Consider the following 18,619-nt stretch of genomic DNA (forward strand, 5'->3'; position numbering starts at 1 on the left):
CATTAATTAGATTTCATGTTATTCTCAAATTCTAGTGTTATTCTGAAATTTTGGAACTTGCACAAAGATAGATTCTAATTGCAGATGTGAAAATATAATTGTTGTTAGCTGACTTTTATCTCCATCGTTAACACTCACTAACACTGCAGAATTAATTGATAACTATTTTTGTGTCTGTATGCTAAATATGCTACAATTTCAAGTGAGTGGTAATTAGAGGATGTCTTGATTTGTGAAAAATTACCAGTGGAAACAATGGTGTAGACTCATATAGTGTCATATTACCTGTTTACCAGTACACCTTCAGGGACAGTCTGCTCCAGCCATTTGACAAGCAATGAAAAATATATAAAAAAATTGTGCTTGGTAGAGCATATTGACTGCTAAAATTTTGTCAGTTGATTTGTTTGGTAGGTTCTTCCCATGAAAAACAAAAAAAAGTAGGCAGGTTTTGACATGTTGTATTTTATCATTCCCTTGTGTAAAGAACAAGTAGCACATCATAAAGTGGCCTGTGGGTGACATTACAGGCAAATTTACATGGCAGTGGTACCCCACTACGTGTGACAAGGCTTTGTCCTGAAGCAAGATGGCAGTGCCTCTTTTACTTAGCATTCCTGATGTAACAACTGCTGTTTAATTGTCATCAATAAATAGGAGTTGAAAGCACTTGTTGTCTTCAGTGTTGTTCCAGACCATCCTACTTAAAATTTGTCGGTCATGTTGCTTAACAATGCAAAGTATCGGACTGTGGTCACCATAGTAGAATCTGACACTTGCACTGCTGGAAATGAAGAAGACATTTGAACTGGAGTTTGAAAACACAGCATTATGTAACTTGGAACACCAGTGAAAACATTGGTGGTTTCTTTTTAGTAGAAGTATAGACTGTGTCATCCATGCTACTGGTCCCACCTGCAAATGACAAAGTCAGACCACTTACTGGTCCTTATTTGTTGTAGTGCTTCAACATCTGGCTAACACAATGGTCAAAACTGTTTAATTCTTCCAAGATGGTGGTCATCATATGCTGTGTTATATTGTGACCCAGTACATGCTTGTCACTGCATGTGACTGTCTTCTAATCACAGGTACAGCACGTGCATTGTCAATATCATTATACGATGCCTTGTACAATCTGAAATGTCATGGAATGACAAAGTTGTGTCGTGAGTACGGATTATTATTCTACATTATGTGAATTCATTCCTGACCTGATATTGCACTCCTTACAATATACAAGATGCACTGGAACTAGCATTCCTGCTTTTACTTTGTATGAACATCTTCTCTGGCCAAGTTTGGTGTTAACTGACCTATATAATGTTTATCAAGGCATGTTGTAGCTTGTCCTATATGTGTCACATTTCTCTAACCCAAATTCAACCCCCCCCCCCCCAAGTTGCTTTTGCATCCTATTTCTTTTCCTCTGCGTGTCGCAGTTTCTTTTTCACTACTTTCCTCTGTGTTTTGTTGTAGTATTTTTCTCTCTCTCTTAATTGATTTTTTTTTCTGTCCTGTTTGTGTGAAGAAATATTCTCACAGTAACATCTAGTAAAGGAGGTAATCAGTGATGGTCAAATTGGAACTTGAATTGTGGCCCTTCTAAATAAGAACTCATTACACAGCATATCATGATAAGCAGGACAGTATTTATAATCTTTCATTGTTGCTAATTATTGTAAGTAATTATAGTTTTGTGTAATGCAGTTTAAGAAGATTAGTGTTGCCTATTTTAATCGTTGAAGTAGTAACAGATAGTCATTCCACGTAACTCAGTAAATACATGCCTAGTGTAAAATTTTAAATTACTTAATATCAACATTTCTTTGCAGGTTATGAAGAAGTGCATGTTCCAGCTTTGAAGCCAAAGCCTTATGGAGCAGATGAATGTAACGTTCCAATTGAGAAACTGCCAAAGTATGTTCAACCTGCATTTGAAGACTGTAAAGCGCTAAATCGCATTCAAAGCAGACTGTACAAAGTAGCATTGGAATCTGATGAAAATCTACTTCTGTGTGCACCAACGGTTCGTTCCTTGCAGTTCAGACCTAAAATTAGTTTTGATTTTTCCTCTGTGTTCCAGTATTAGTCAGTTTACATTTTTGATGATGTTAGAGCAATACAAGTTAACTAAAAACAAAAACAAAAGTTGCTGTTGGAGAGGTGTTATTTACCTAAAGGATAAGGGATAATGTTGAAGTGAGTACGAACAGGATGAAGTGTCTGACAATAAAATCAGTGAATATGTCAAAATCCGACAAATACATATTTTTTGTAGGTCCTGTCTATTTCCTCACCTCAGTGATTCTCAAAGTTCAGATAGACACTAGGGGATTTATAGAAAATATTTGCCGTATATACAAGTTTTACTTAAAATATTTGATTTTAAACTTAACTTTGTGCAGTTTTCATTTTATTTTCCTTCCTGTCCCTTTCTTGCTTTTCTGAGTTATATAAAGTACATTTTTTTGTTTTATGTATCTTCATGTATATATTGATAAAAATTTGTTATCTGTAAAGTGTAGGCTGCAATACAGTTAAAGCTTCAACACCAACAATGTTTAATGCTGAACACAATATTGGATAATGAATAAGATGAAATGTTGAGCATACTTAAAACTTACTGTATATGCCGTATAGTATAATAGTTATAAACGACACATTTTCATTCCAGTTACTTTGTTACAAAAATTAAGTGTCACTACCAAAATAAAAAGACAGTAGTCTGTCCATAAATTACATGGAGGCCTACACTTTCTTCTACATTTCTCTTTAAAATGTTCCACAAATATGAAGTACTGTACCTAACATATTGAAAATATCCAATACACCTATTCACAAAACATCAATAATGAATACGCTATTATTCCACTTCTGCACTTTGAAAAGATAACACATATTGGAATTTAATTTTGTAGTTTTCTACAATCACAGCAAGGACAGTATTCTTTAGTTTTTCAACCATTTCCATTAACTTTAAAAAGCAATACAGTAACCCATACTACTGTATACTGTCATACGTAAGACAATCACTTATCTTTGTTTGCTTTTTAAATATGCATACCCATTTAGCATTTGATAATGCATTTGTTTGAAGTATTTTCTTTGACAATAAGAAATTTTTGTTAAGTATTCACTGCAGTGTGAGCTTCGTTAAGTGATTGCACAGCAAACTATTCTTCTTGTTCACTTTCTTTTTCGTCAGTCGTGTATGGCCTTGGCTGTCAGCTACAATTTCTTCTTCACTCACTGAGCCATACACGATAAGATTGTTTTCTATCTGGGCAAAGTCCTATGTTTCACAAATTGACAAAGATAGAAAAAGTTCTTGCAATAATTCTGTCAGAGGAATGTCATCCTCAGCTTCATCTTTAGTAGCATCAGCTGTTGCTGAGTATGTGCCCTCACCATGGGATGGTGAAGAAAGTTCTCTGAATCCTGCATGTTTAAAACAGTTGGCAATTGTCTTTTGAGTGACATTTTCCACACTTCTGATAATATTAAAGTTACATCAAGAATGCCAAAAAGTGTTTCTTTACCTTCTTTCGACATTTTGTAACATGTTCATCACTTGAAGATTGCCGTACTCCATTTTCAGAGATTTTCTGACGCCATGGTTCACAGCATGTAGAACTGAAGTGATGCTTGGAGGCAAAAACATAATGTTTATTGCACTGCAGATTATTGACTACTGGATTAGGAGCGCAGTTATTGTTGACCAGGAGAATAATTTTTCATTTCTTTGGTTTCAGCTGAGAATCCAGTTATGCAAACACTTTTTAAAAATGTCAGATGTCATCCAAGATTTTGCATTGTTTTCACAAAATACAGGTAGGGAGTAAACGTTTAAAAAAAATCTAGGTTCCCTCGATTTTCTGACCACAAAAAACTTTTCTTTACATGATCCTTGCAGCAACCATAAGTATGATTCTTATCTTAAACATTTTACCACGCAAACACAGTTCACCTTTAAATTTCTTATCTTGGGTCATTTTTTAAGACGAGTCAGTCTCATCTGTATTGAATATATCATCTGTCTTTTAACTTTCACCCAAAACAGGCTGCTTCTTAAATAGTCTGTTAAACCATCAGGTTCATCATTAGCTCCGCCACAAATTTTCCTGGTGATAATATCACATCAAGCTCGGAAACATTGTATCCAATATGAAGAACAATTGAAGTTCAGCTTTCCCAGCAGATGTGCAAATTCATTGGTTATCACTTGAAGAATAGTTCCATTGATTGCCACATTATTTGATGTTTGCCCCTTAAGCCATGTAAGTAAAGCTTCTTCAATATCTTTGTGCTCAGATGATCTCGTCCACTTGATTTTTAAGGAATTGTGTTTGAAAAAGAGATTGTATTTTCTCTCTGTCCTTCCAAATTGTAGAAACTGTTGAGTATGACACACCCAATTCCTTCGTGATGCTGTTTGTTTCCCCATTTCTAATCACCAAATTATGTGTGACTTCCCTTCAATATTAAATCCTTCCATCTTTTTTTGTGATATCTTTAAAGTGATGCTTGCGTTGACTGTTTAACACACATAATGATTTGAAATCAACACTCTACAGAAAACAGGAGAAACAAGTGTTTGAAAATAGGCATTACATTGTTGTTAGTAATCCCCAACTATGTAACACGCATAATGAACATTGGATATTACAGCCAATATAGTTCTCTGTAAATGTAACAAAAATACGTTGTTTTCTCTGATAAGCTGCAATAAGCAATGTCATGGTAAGTGATTTTTTTTTTTTAAATAAAGCATTTATGTAGGATTTAGGTGGGACAGTAGGATTTCACCGTTTAGCAGTCCTCCTTTTAAAACGATATCACTGTTAACAGTATCAGCTGTAGTAATAACCAAATGCGAATATGTTTCACTTTTCCTATTTCACAAAAATGGAGAATAATTTAAGTGTTGTCTGTCGCAGTTTATCTCTATAGTAATTTTTATGTACTTAACTAACTGCTTCAGTATTTAAATGTGTAATTAAACACTTGAACACTGGTGTATTTGTTTTCAACGAGATAGATGATTATGTAAAATGAATAATATTCTTACATTATACAGTGAATGCAACAATATTTTTGGCTTAAAATTAATAAAAACCTGTTGTTTCAGGGAGCTGGTAAAACAAATGTAGCATTACTTTGTATGATGAGAGAGATAGGGAAGCATATTAATCCAGATGGTACAATAAATGTGGATGAATTCAAGATTATTTACGTTGCTCCCATGAGGTCACTAGTACAGGAATTAGTGGGTAATTTCAACAAGGTAAAGCTGCATAAGATTGGAATTGTTTTATAAAGTAATTATTGTAATAATATAAGTATGGACTGATTTGATTAAGTTTACTAGTTTATTGATGTTTGTTTTAGTCAACATATGTTGTTATATTGCCATTTAGACTATTATGAGATTTCACAGTTATCATTTTGAAAATTTAACTGCTGAATGTATAACTATACTAGAAATTCCTGTGTGGAAAATATGTAAACTAAAGGAACGGTAACCACTCTCCTGTAGTGGATCGTGTGTGGTGCACAAAAACATGTAATGGAAAACATTATTCACTCTAGCTTTCGAGCACTTGCTGTCATTCTAGTAAAAGTATGCATATTCACATACATAACCACCCAGACGGATACACTCACAGACCCAGTGAGACTGATTATATTGAGAGCAGTTGCTGGGGGAATTGGACAAGGACGTACGAGGCAAGGAGGGGATTGCAGGATATTACGAGGCAGGTCTTTTGACAGATGACACAGCTGTTACACAATAAGATGAAAGGAGTTTGGAATGTAGAGCATTTAAGAGAGAGGTAGATGGGGGGGGGGGAGGGGTGTGGAAGGGAGGGGAGGAAAGTAGACGTAGGTGGAGAAGTAGATGGAGGCAGGGAGGGGAGAGGAAAACAGATAGGGGTGGAAAAGGGAGGGGAGGGAGAGAGAGAGAGAGAGAGAGAGAGAGAGAGAGAGAGAGAGAGAGTGTGTATGGGCGGAAGGAAGAATGGCAAGAGAAGGCAGTATATGATCTGGACAGGTAAGGAGTGGTGTGGACAGATGAGAAAACAGGAAAGGTGAGAAGAGGCTGTGGGAAACAGGTTTGTGGAGATGTAGACCGGGCTATTGCAAGAGTGCAGAATGTGCTGGAGAGACCATTCCCACCTGCATAGTTCAGAGAAACTTGTGCTTGAAGGAAGTATTGAAGTGCCTGTGTAGTAAATCAGCTGTTGGAGCCCCTTGTGTTTGAGTGCATCGCTTTTTTGGCAACTGGATGGTCACGTTTGCAGTATGATGATGGCCAGACAGTACATCACTGGTTGTGGCGTATGCAGTGGAAAGCAGGAGCTGTTGAAATACGCCAGTAACCTTACCAGAGTCTTTATTGAGAGACAATATCATATCCAGGTCCCCAGTAAACAGAACTTCCATATCATCTGTGAAAGTAGCCATTTTATAGATCAGGCCTGCTGGAATTAGCTGAACAGAATTCTTTGCGGGTTGGAGAAGTAACCAACTGTCTACTCACATGAATGGCCACTGCTAAACAGTGGCAAACCAATCTAGTTGCCTAACACGCTGCACTCTGCAACAGAAACGACTTCCAACAGCTGCTTCAGTTCACGAGCCATTTGGATACTCCCTTCCAGCACATGTTTCTCTGAACCACCCACATTACAATAGTCTCTCCAGTATACCCTGCACTCTTGCAATCCTGCTGGCCTAACCCTGCAGCTTTCTCCTTCTCCCATTGGTCCACATCACTCCTTTCCTGTCCAGAGATCATGTACTGTTATCTCATACCACTCTTCCTCCCCCTCCCCCACTGGCACTCTCTCCCTCCCTCCCTCCCCTCCCTCCCCTCTCTCCTCCTCTCCCTCCCTCCCTCCCTCCCTCCCTCCCTCCCCCCTGCCCTTTTCCACCCCTCTCCCTTTCTCTCTCTGTCCCCTTTCTCTCTCTCTTCGTCTCTTCTTCCTTTTCCTTTCCTCCACCCCCCCCCCTTTTTCTCTTCTCTCTATCTGATATGTGCTTTACCTTCTGAACTCCTTTTGTCTTGTTGTGCAGCCACTGAATCATCAGTCAAAAGATTTGCCTCACTCAGTCCCACTACCCCCGCTTTGCCTCATGCGTCCTTCCCAACCACATCTCCAGCTCCCAACTTCCCAGATAAGTGTTATTGATAATCAACGATCAGTTTCACTGCAACCACAGATAGGTGTGTGTGTGTGTGTGTGTGTGTGTGTGTGTGTGTGTGTGTGTGTGTGTGTGTGTGTGTGTTTTTTTTTATCTGGTGAATGTATTGTATAATATGAGTGTCCAATGTTTTCATTGCAGAAGCTGAACTCTTACGGAATCACTGTATCAGAGTTGACAGGAGATCATCAACTGACAAGGGAGCAAGTACAGGCCACCCAAGTCATAGTGTGTACACCAGAGAAGTGGGACATAATCACACGGAAAGGTGGTGAGAAGACCTTCACACAGCTTGTACGACTTGTTATAATTGTGAGTACACCCTCAGTTGCATAAACAAGCACACATTGATAAGTTTTCTACGCTGAATGTATTCAAATAGAAGTCTACAGTGCACCCACCATTGTTTTGCTAATTATATTCTGCTAATTATGTTGTCAGTGTTTTCTGAATTAGTTTTACTTTGATTAATAATGGTCATGTGTCTGCTAAATGGAGCCATGTCATCTAGTTAAGTGATCATGAAAATGAGGTGCTCTTGAGTGTTGTGATATGGGAATATATTAAACATGAAATGTTCTGGATTGATGCAAAGTTAAATTCGTAATTCTTCAATGTTTCTGATTAATTAAAAAAAATTTTTCAGGTGATTACTTGCACTGAAACATGTAATTACAACAAAATCATGTAGTACTATTATGCAAATTTAATTAAAAATCTGTTTGCCAAATGTAATCAACAATTAAATTTCTGGTCTATGCTTTCATTTTTTGTCTGGATTCTTTATGTTTAGTTTCACTATTCTAAGTTACATTGATATACCTTTAACCACCTTGTTACATTAGTGAGCAACAAAATAACACAAAATTATGTTTTAGCATTCATCACCACTATGATCTTCATCTATACTCCACGAGCCATTTTACAGTTTGTATTTGAATGTACTTCTGGGATCACTATTATTTCTCACATCCCCTAGTGCATTTGAGAATGCCATGGACCTTGCTGTTGGTGGGGAGGCTTGCGTGCCTCAGCGATACAGATAGCCGTACCGTAGGTACAACGACAACGGAGGGGTGTCTATTGAGACACCAGACAAACGTGTGGTTCCTGAAGAGGGGCAGCAGCCTTTTCAGTAGTTGCAGGGGCAACAATCTGGATGATTGACTGATCTGGCCTTGTAACACTGACCAAAGTGGCCTTGCTGTGCTGGTACTGCGAACGGCTAAAAGCAAGGGGAAACTACAGCCGTAATTTTTCCTGAGGGCATGCAGCTTTACTGTATGGTTAAATGATGATTGCATCCTCTTGGGTAAAATATTCCGGAGGTAAGATAGTCCCCCATTCAGATCTCTGGGTGGGGACTACCGTATTTACTCGAATCTAAACCACACTTTTTTTCCGGATTTTGTAATCCAAAAAGCCGCCTGCGGTTTAGAATCGAGTGCAAAGTAAGCGGAAGTTCTGAAAAATGTTCGTAGGTGCCGCTACAACTAACTTCTGCCGTCGAATATATGTAGCGCTACACAGGCATGCTTTGCAGGCACAAAGATAAATACTGGCGCCAAAACCTCTGCGTCAGTAAATAAATTTAAAAAAAAAGGTGGAAGATGAGCTTTTTTCTCCACCTCAAGTTTCGACCACTGCATTTTCATACATTATCCAACGAAGTAAATACAAATTCCGTATTGTTCATCTTCGAATGTAGCAGCATTTCAATGTGCTACGAAAATCCGACTGGAAAGACTGTTTGGGATGTTTGTCAATATGGCCAACTCTACGTTCTGAATTTTTTCCCACCTGTGAGAAGAGATGGTTGCTAATAGGAACTTTTATGTATTGTGAATCACATGCAGTATTCTCTTCACCATAAGAATAATACGAATATAAACATTTTGCCATGTATTGTTTCGTGTTTGCTGCTATCTCATTTAAATCCAGTCTGCCTAATAAACTACGAAACTAGAGTGAGACAACAGCAGACGTGGAGGAATATACATATCATGTCATGTTTATATTCGTATTATTCTTATGCCTAATAGTGGTACAGTCAGAAATGAAGCACGGCAATCGACTAGATTTTTAAATCTAAGATGACTCTAATTTCAGTGCAGAATGTAATGTACTAAAGAGGCGTCTGCAAAGATTTTCAAATGGAGAAAAATTTTCGCCAAACTCTCGTTCAGAACTTCTTCTATCATACACAGTCTATTATTTGGTTCTTGTTGATCATTATCGAAGAAAAGAACTACTTAAATCTAACTAACCTAAGGACATCACACACATCCATGCCCGAGGCAGGATTCAAACCTGCAAACGTGCGGTCGCGCGGTTCCGGACTGAAGCACCCAGAACCGCTTGGCCACCGCGGCCGGCTCGTAAAAACACATTACCAGAATGCGACAAACAATGCATGACACAGTACAGTAATGCATTTTCAGCTTAGAGTGACGTAAACGCCTAAAACAAAGAGAACAGCATTTATCAGATCAAAGAAAAATAAGCAATCAATTCAAACCAGACGAAGCACGTGAAAAAGGTAGGGTACCCATATAAATACGGACAGAGCGCATGACGCATAGAAATGGCTACCTAGTAAAGCTTAACTGCTAAGCTTACGACTCGAACCAAACTACTGTAGCTGTATCGTCATTCATTCGACCTAAATTGTCTCTCATATTACAATGGACCAACTTTGTTTCGATTAGGTGGTGCGGCCTAAAACTTTTCTCTCCCCTTGAATTTCGAGTATCAAATTTCAGGTGCGGCTTAGATGCGGGAATATTTTTTTTCCTTGATTTCGAGTATCATTTTTCAGGTGTGGCTTAGATTCGAGTGCCTCTTAGATTCGAGTAAATACGGTACTCAAGAGGACATCATTATCAGGAGAAAGAAAGCTGGCATTCTACGGATCGGCACGTGGAATGTCAGATCCCTTAATTGTGTAAGTAGGTTAGAAAATTTAAAAAGGGAAATGGATAGGTTAAAGTTAGATATAGTGGGAATTAGTGAAGTTCGGTGGCAGGAGGAACAAGACTTCTGGTCAGGTGAATACAGGGTTATAAATACAAAATCAAATAGAGGAAATGCTGGAGTAGGGTTAATAATGAATAAAAAAATAGGAGTGCGGGTAAGCTACTACAAACAGGCATAGTAAACGCATTATTGTGGCCAAGATAGACACGAAGCCCACGCCTACTACAGTAGTACAAGTTTATATGCCAACTAGCTCTGCAGATGATGAACAGATTGATGAAATGTATGATGACATAAAAGAAATTATTCAGATAGTGAAGGGAGATGATAATTTAATGGTCATGGGTGATTGGAATTCGACAGTAGGAAAAGGAAGATAAGGAAACATAGTAGGTGAATATGGATTGGGAGTAAGAAATGAAAGAGGAAGCCGCCTGGTAGAATTTTGCACGTAGCATAACCTAATCATAGATAACACTTGGTTCAAGAATCATAAAATAAGGTTGTATACATGGAAGAAGCCTGGAGATACTAAAAGGTATCAGATAGATTATGTAATGGTAAGACAGAGATTTAGGAACCAGGTTTTAAATTGTAAGACATTTCCAGGGGCAGATGTGGACTCTGACCACAATCTATTGGTTATGAAGTGCAGATTAAAATTGAAGAAACTGCAAAAAGGTGGGAATTTAAGGAGATGGGACCTGGATAAATTGACTAAACCAGAGGTTGTACAGTGTTTCAGGGAGAGCATAAGAGAACAATTGACAGGAATGGGGGAAAGAAATACAGTAGAAGAAGAATAGGTAGCTTTGAGGGATGAAGTAGTGAAGGCAGCAGAGAATCAAGTAGATAAAAAGACAAGGGCTAATAGAAATCCTTGGGTAACAGAGGAAATATTGAATTTAATTGATGAAAGGAGAAAATACAAAAATGCAGTAAATGAAGCAGGCAGAAAGGAATACAAACGTCTCAAAAATGATATCGACAGGAAGTGCAAAATGGCTTAAGCAGGGATGGCTAGAGGAGAAATGTAAGGATGTAGAGGCATATATCACTAGGGGTAAGATAGGCACTGCCTACAGGAAAGTTAGAGAGACCTTTGGAGAAAAGAGAATCACTTGTATGAATATGAAGAACTCAGATGGAAACCCAGTTCTAAGCAAAGAGGGGAAAGCAGAAAGGTGGAAGGAGTATATAGAGGGTCTGTACAAGGGCGATGTATTTGAGGACAATATTATGGAAATGGAAGAGGATGTAGATGAAGATGAAATGGGAGATATGATACTGCATGAAGAGTTTGACAGAGCACTGAATGACCTAAGTCGAAACAAGGTCCCCGGAGTAGACAACATTCCATTAGAACTACTGACAGCCTTCGGAGAGCCAGTCCTGACAAAACTCTACCATCTGGTGAGTAAGTTGTATGAGACAGGCGAAATACCCTCAGACTTCAAGAAGAATATAATAATTCCAATCCCAAAGAAAGCAGGTGTTGACAGGTGTGAAAATTACCGAACTATCAGTTTAATAAGTCATGGCTGCAAAATACTAATGCAAATTCTTTACAGACAAATGGAAAAACTGATAGAAGTCGACCTCGGGGAAGATCAGTTTGGATTCCGTAAAGATGTTAGAACACGTGAGGCAATACTGACTTTACGACTTACCTTAGAAGATAGATCAAGGAAATGCAAACCTACATTTCTAGACTTAGAGAAAGCTTTTGACAATGTTGACTGGCATACTCTCTTTCGAATTCTGAAGGTGGCAGGGGTAAAATACAGGGAGCGAAAGGCTATTTACAATTTGTACAGAAACCAGATGGCAGTTATAAGAGTCGAGGGGCATGAAATGGAAGCAGTGGTTGGGAAGGGAGTGAGACAGGGCTGTAGCCTATCCCCGTTGTTATTCAATCTGTATATTGAGCAAGCAGTAAAGGAAACAAAAGAAAAATCCGGAGTAGGTATTAAAATCCATGGAGAAGATATAAGAGACATACCATGTACTGAAAGATTCCGGATTTAAAACTCCCCCTCATTCGGATCTCCGGGAGGGGAACACAGTGAGAGTAGACATATTTGAAAGGAAGAAAGGGACAGTGAATGGAGGAAAGGTACGGATTGGAACATGGAATGTGAGGACACTTCTGCAAGCAGGAAAGCTAGAGAATGCAAAACGGGAGATGAAAAGGAACAGATTAGATGCCCTCGGTTTGTGTGAAATGAGATGGGAAGAGAATGAGGAGATAGAAAGGAGATTATAAACACTTTTACTCAGGGTATATCAAGAGTGGTGAAAACGGAGTAGGAATATTGATAGGGCAAAAGTTGAAAAATAAGATAATGAAGGTACAATATATTGATGGAAGACTGATGATGATACGACTGAAGGGTAGTTCAAAAGATTTTGTATTAATACAGGTATATATGCCAACCAGCCAGCACAGAGATGAGGAAGTGGAAGAATATTATGAGAAAATACAAGAACTCATCGAGAAAGAAAATAGAAATGCCTGCATTATCATCGTGGGGGACTGGAATGCAGTGGTGGGTGAAGGAAGATATGAAGATACAGTAGGAAAATTTTGATTAGGAATAAGAAATGAAAGAGGTAAACAACTAATTAGTTTCTGTAAAGAAAATTCATTAGCAGTGGGTAACACATTATTTGAACACCACAAAAGGAGACGTTACACATGGATATCAAATTTGAATAGGGAAAGATATCAGCTGGACTACATCCTGGTACAAAAAAGGTTTAGGAACTGTTTGAAGAATGCTAAAGCTTATCCAGGAGCGGAAATAAATTCAGACCACAACCTAGTGATGGGCGAAATACAAATGAAGTTGAAAAAAGTCTGGAGAGGTGAAGCAAAAGAAAGACTAAACATAGAAAGACTCAAAGAGGTAGGAAAGGCATCAGATTTGGAGAACAGATTTATGGAAAAATGGCAAAGAGGTAGTGTTGATGAAAGTGTTAATGACAAGTGGATAAAAATGAGGGAAGGACTCATGGACTCTGTCAAAGAAGTACTAGGAATTAGAGTATCCCAAAGCACCAGGAAAGAATGGATAACAGAAAACATGTTGAAAAGGATGGAAGAACGCAGAAAGTGGAAAAGTGTAGAAACTGAAAAAGGCAAAAAGAGGTACAGGAAACTGAATAATGAATTAAGAAGAGAAACTGAAGAAGCAAGAGAAAAATGGATGAAACAGAAATGCAACAAATGCTGCTTTTATAGATTTAGAAAAGCCTTTTGACGGAGTTCAGTGAAGCAATCTGATGGATATCTTGAAGAGGAAAGGAGTAGATTGGAAAGAGAGACAACTGATACAGAATCTATATTTACACCAGAAAGTAAGGATAGGGATTGGAAATGAAATGTCAGAAGGAAGCAGCATTGGCTAAGGTGTTAGACAAGGTTGTTGCTTTTCCCCACTGTTGTTTAACGTAAACCTTGAAGAGATTATTGCGAAAAGTTTAGATGGGAAAAGAGGAATATGTATTGGTGGAAAGAGAATAGAAAGTATAAGATTTGCTGATGACATGGTATTAGTGGCAGAAAGTGAGCGGGCAGTGAACAACATGCTCAAAGGTCTGAATGAAGCTTGTGTGGAATATGGGATTCAAATAAACACAGCAGAAACAAAGAGTATGGTCATCAGTACAAGACGCAGACTGTCCAATATTAAAATAGGACAATCTACCAGTAGCCAAGTAAGTGAATTTAAATATCTCGGAAGCACAATAACTGAAGACTTGAGATGCCACCAGGAGGTGAAAACTCGAATTGCCATAGCGAAGGAAGCATTCAACAGAAAGAGGAGACTCTTACGTGGCAAATTAGATAAAGGACTAAGGAAAAGGCTTGGCAAATGTTTTGTCTGGAGTGTGGCACTATATGGGGCAGAAACATGGACACTGAGACGAGAGGATGAAAAACGGTTAGAAGCATTTGAGATGTGGATGTGGAGGAGAATGGAGAGAATGAGCCGGATGGAAAGAGTGAGTAATGAAAGAGTATTGGAAAGGGTTGGTGGGAGAAGATGTCTGCTGAAGGTTGTAAGAGAAAGGAAAAAGGAACTAGTTGGGACATTCACTGAGAAGGGAGTGCTTGCTAGTAGATGCTTTGGAAGGATTGGTTTGTGGGAGAAGACTGAGAGGAAGAAGGAGATACAAGGTGATAGACGACATAAAGGGAAGAGGAAATTATGCAGACCTGAAGAGGATGGCAGAAGACCGAACAGCCTGAAGAACTACCATGTGAAAACCTGCCTTTAGGCAGAACACTGATGATGATGATGATGATAAGATATAAAAACTTTGAGGTTTGCCGATGACATTGTAATTCTCTCAGAGACAGCAAAGGACCTGGGAGAGCTATTGAATGGAATGGACAGTGTCTTGAAAGGAGGATGTAAGATGAACATCAACAAAAGCAAAACGAGGATAATGGAATGTAGTTGAATTAAGTCAGCCGATGCTGAGGGAAATAGATTAGGAAATGAGACACCTAAAGCAGTAAAGGAGTTTTGCTATTTGGGGAGCAAAATAACTGATGATGGTCGAAGTAGAGAGGATATATAATGTAGACTGGCAATGGCAAGGAAAGCGTTTCTGAAGGAGAGAAATTTGTTAAAATCGAGTATAGATTTAAGTGTAAGGAAGTCATTTCTGAAAGTATTAGTATGTAGTATAGCCATGTATGGAAGTGAAACATGGGCGATAAACAGTTTGGACATGAAGAGAATAGAAGCTTTCAAAATGTGGTGCTATAGAAGAATGCTGAAGATTAGATGGGTAGATCACATAACTAATGAGGAGGTATTGACTAGAATTGGGGAGAAGAGAAATGTGTGGCACAACTTGACTAGAAGAAAGGATCGGTTGGTAGGACATGTTCTGAGGCATCAAGGGATCACCAATTTAGTATTGGAGGGCAGCGTGGAGGGTAAAAATCGTAGAGGGAGCCCAAGAGATGAATACACTAAGCAGATTCAGAAGGATGTAGGTTGCAGTAAGTACTGGGAGATGAAGAAACTTGCACAGGATAGAGTAGCATGGAGAGCTACATCAAACCAGTCACTGGACTGAAGACCACAACAACAACAACATGTAGGAAAAATGACTGTCCATTAATCTTCATATGAGCTCTTATTCATCAGATTTTCTCATTGTGTTACATATTTTGAAGGAAGTGGTATGTTTCCTAATTTTTTTGGTGTATGTGGTATCAGAAATTCAACTCTTAATGTGGATTAATGATATTTCCTCAACATTCCTTCAATTAATCGTAGCCTTGCATCTACATTTCCTATTTTGATGTATCTCACTACTATAATTGTTGCCCCTTACCTGGTGATTTGCCTGCGCATCAATTTCTGTTGATTCTTGGAATAAACATGTGACTGACTCAAATTAATTATTTGTTCGTTTGTAAGCATTTGTCATGCTGCTGGTGTTTTGATGAAAATGCATATGTGGAGTGTGATCATTATTACTGCTGCTTTAAATGATTATTTCGTGGTGTGAGATATGTGTATGGGAAGACATTTCAGTCACACTTGGTGTAGTGGATCTTAGAATATATCCTTTGATAAATAAAAGTTTACGTGTAGAATGTACATCATAACCGTCTTGTTTTTAGAATTGCGTCTATATTCATGTGAACTGCAGAAATCAGCCACGTGAAACTCCAATGGATGCAGTGGACATAAATTAAGGGATGACATGTTAGGCGTGGGCAGGGGGTTCAGTTGATGTCTGTTTATATTGGTTAAAAAAAAAGACCATGTTACAGCATGCTAGAATCAAAGATACACAGATATTTGATCATTGCTGCTAAAGATATGCATGGCCTATACGTCAACAAGTACATAGTTGTGCTATCATAAATTGAAAGGTTGGTTGCAATTTCCACATGAAAATTTGTAATAAATAAAAGCAGTAATTAAATAACAGTCAATGCAATAAATAGGGAAGCAAGTTATCCTATTAATCCAGTTACTGTGCCTGTCTAAGAAGATGGAGACGGTGACAATGAGGAGTGGGATGGGTGGGGGGCAGTCATTATCATCTCGGGGGAAAAAGATAACATTACACAATTAATTATTTGTTCGTTTGTAGGCCCTGGTGGAAATTGAAATCCTCGTACCACAGTATTGTATTGCGCCTCTACGGGAGCCGAAAGAAAATGACACAGACCTCTGAGAGAGTGGAGTATCATCTAGTAATTTGATTTTCACAGCAACTGCTGTGTCAGGTCAATCCAAATGACTTCATTAGCCTCGTGGATTGGCCTGATATGGTTGCAATATTTCTGCTGCTGTCGAAAATGAATTACCCCATGATACTCCACTTTATCACAGGACTGTGCCATTTTGTTTTGGTTTCTTTAGAGGCATGTTATGATGCTGTGGCATGTACTTTCCAAGTGTTCCAAGACTGCAGACATGTACCTCGAGACAAAATAATTAATGAAAGTGTGACAGAAAGTTACATAGGAGGCTAACAGTCATTCTAGTAATTAGGTATAGATCTGCCGCTTTAAAAAAATAAATAAATAAATATTGTACAGCAGGTCAGGAATGACTTTATTGATCATACAGTGATGAGTTTCTGCATTATTTCCGTCTTCAGAGTCCCAAGCGCAAAGGTAGCACAATGGTAAGAGCATTACCAGATGTGTTCGTAATATGAGAGGGGAGTCATTCTTTACATGCTGTATGACTTTTTATGCAACCAAGCCGTTAGTAGGCAAATATACTATTTTTACACATGTACATGAGAGCTGGCAGTGTTGAAATACTGTTCATACACAAACTGAAAAACAGAGAGCTTAGCAGCCTTTGCAATATAAACATGAATTGGCCTGTGATGTCAACAACATACACATAACTGAATTAGCAGGTTATATAATCTGTTATTAGAAAATACATCCAGCATGAATAAACATAAGACATGCCCTTTGTCAGTATCTAATGCACCTGCTCTCAGTTTATATTTAGTGTAGCCATTGTGGGCCCACCTTGATTGATGTCCGAAGTTAATACAGGCTGACAGTTATTGAACTATATGAAGTAAAATCATCACAGCTTCTGAATGGTTTGCATTAGCAGCTTCAAACTGCACGATTGGCCACAGGACATGATGAGAATTAGCATGTGCAATGTGGTTTGGTTTAGCAACAAAACCCACTTTCATTTGGATGGCTTTGTCAATATGCAAAATTGGCACATTTGGGCAATTGAGAATCTGCATATTGCAATCGAGAAGTCTCTTCACCCTCAATGGGTGACTGTGTGGTGTGCAATGTCCAGTCATGAAATAATTGGTGCGATATTCCTCAGTGGCACAGTGACTAGCTAATGGTACATGAAGGTTTTGGAAGATGATTTCATACCTGTTATTCAGAGTGACCTTGATTTTGTCAAGATGTGGTTCAGGCAAGATGTAGCTCAATCCTATCAAAGCAGGAGAGCGTTTGATGACCTGGAGGAACACTTGGGGACCACATTGTGGCCCTCAGGTACCCTGATGTCACTGGCATGGTCCTCAATTGGCTGCCATATTCTCTGGATCTGAACACGTGCAACTCCTTTTTGTGGGGCTGAATTAAAGGCAAGGTGTACAGCAACAACCCCAAAACCATTGCTCAGCTGAAAACACCCATTCAGAAGGTCAACGACAGCATCATTTACATTTTCTTCCATATAGTTCAACGATTGTCACCTTGTATGTACCAAATTACAAAAAATTTCATGTTTTCTTTGCTGAGTATTCATATGCCAGTAGGTAACAGCTATGTTTCTGAGATTTTTCGTAAAATCTTTCGTTGTTTCAATGTGTGCTTTTTATAAATGCTGTATGTAAACTTTTATTTATTTTGAATAATTCCTTAGATCAGCCATGCTCAGTGTGATTGAAACTACCCTTTTGTTACTATAACTAATGTCAGTAAACCTTACTTGGCACTAACAAGTATGTAGAATAGTCTAACCTAAGAAATAGTAATACTGTACTCATATCATTTTACTGTAGTCATCTGTTCCCACTTTCCCCCTCAGTTCCCGTGCTTCATATTGATATATGATGTTTGCTCAAAATGAAAGCTCCATACGGTGAAATGTTCTCATTTTATTTTGTTGTTTGAAAGAACTGAATTTCATAGTGAGTCGCATTCTTTTTTTGTATACGTGTTTGAGTTTATGACAGTCTGAAATGAATCCATAGATAACAGTTAGCCCTGCTTTGTGTCTTCGCTCCATGGCCTGGTATCTTGATGTGGTTTGTTTGTTGTTTTCCCTAAAACATTTCTGGTAAAATCTGGGATATCTTTTTGAATAAGATACTGGATGAGCAGTGGTTAGCTCATCAGACTCACATGCAGAAGGATCGTATTTTTTATTCCAGGCAATGATCAGATTTATCT

The 18,619-nt window shown here is 38.4% G+C and overlaps 1 protein-coding gene across 1 annotated transcript in view; it reads left to right on the forward strand.

Moving 5' to 3' along the window:
* LOC124774971 (putative U5 small nuclear ribonucleoprotein 200 kDa helicase) overlaps positions 1–18,619 on the forward strand; it is a 114,226-nt gene that overhangs the window by 40,776 nt on the left and 54,831 nt on the right. Inside the window, exons 8-10 of the mRNA XM_047249708.1 lie at positions 1,836–2,029; positions 5,132–5,287; positions 7,351–7,521. Of these exons, the coding sequence (XP_047105664.1) occupies positions 1,836–2,029; positions 5,132–5,287; positions 7,351–7,521 (521 nt within the window). The remainder of the gene's footprint in view (positions 1–1,835; positions 2,030–5,131; positions 5,288–7,350; positions 7,522–18,619) is intronic.

Source organism: Schistocerca piceifrons, chromosome 2, assembly GCF_021461385.2.
Source record: "Schistocerca piceifrons isolate TAMUIC-IGC-003096 chromosome 2, iqSchPice1.1, whole genome shotgun sequence".
NCBI classification, from domain to species: domain Eukaryota; kingdom Metazoa; phylum Arthropoda; class Insecta; order Orthoptera; family Acrididae; genus Schistocerca; species Schistocerca piceifrons.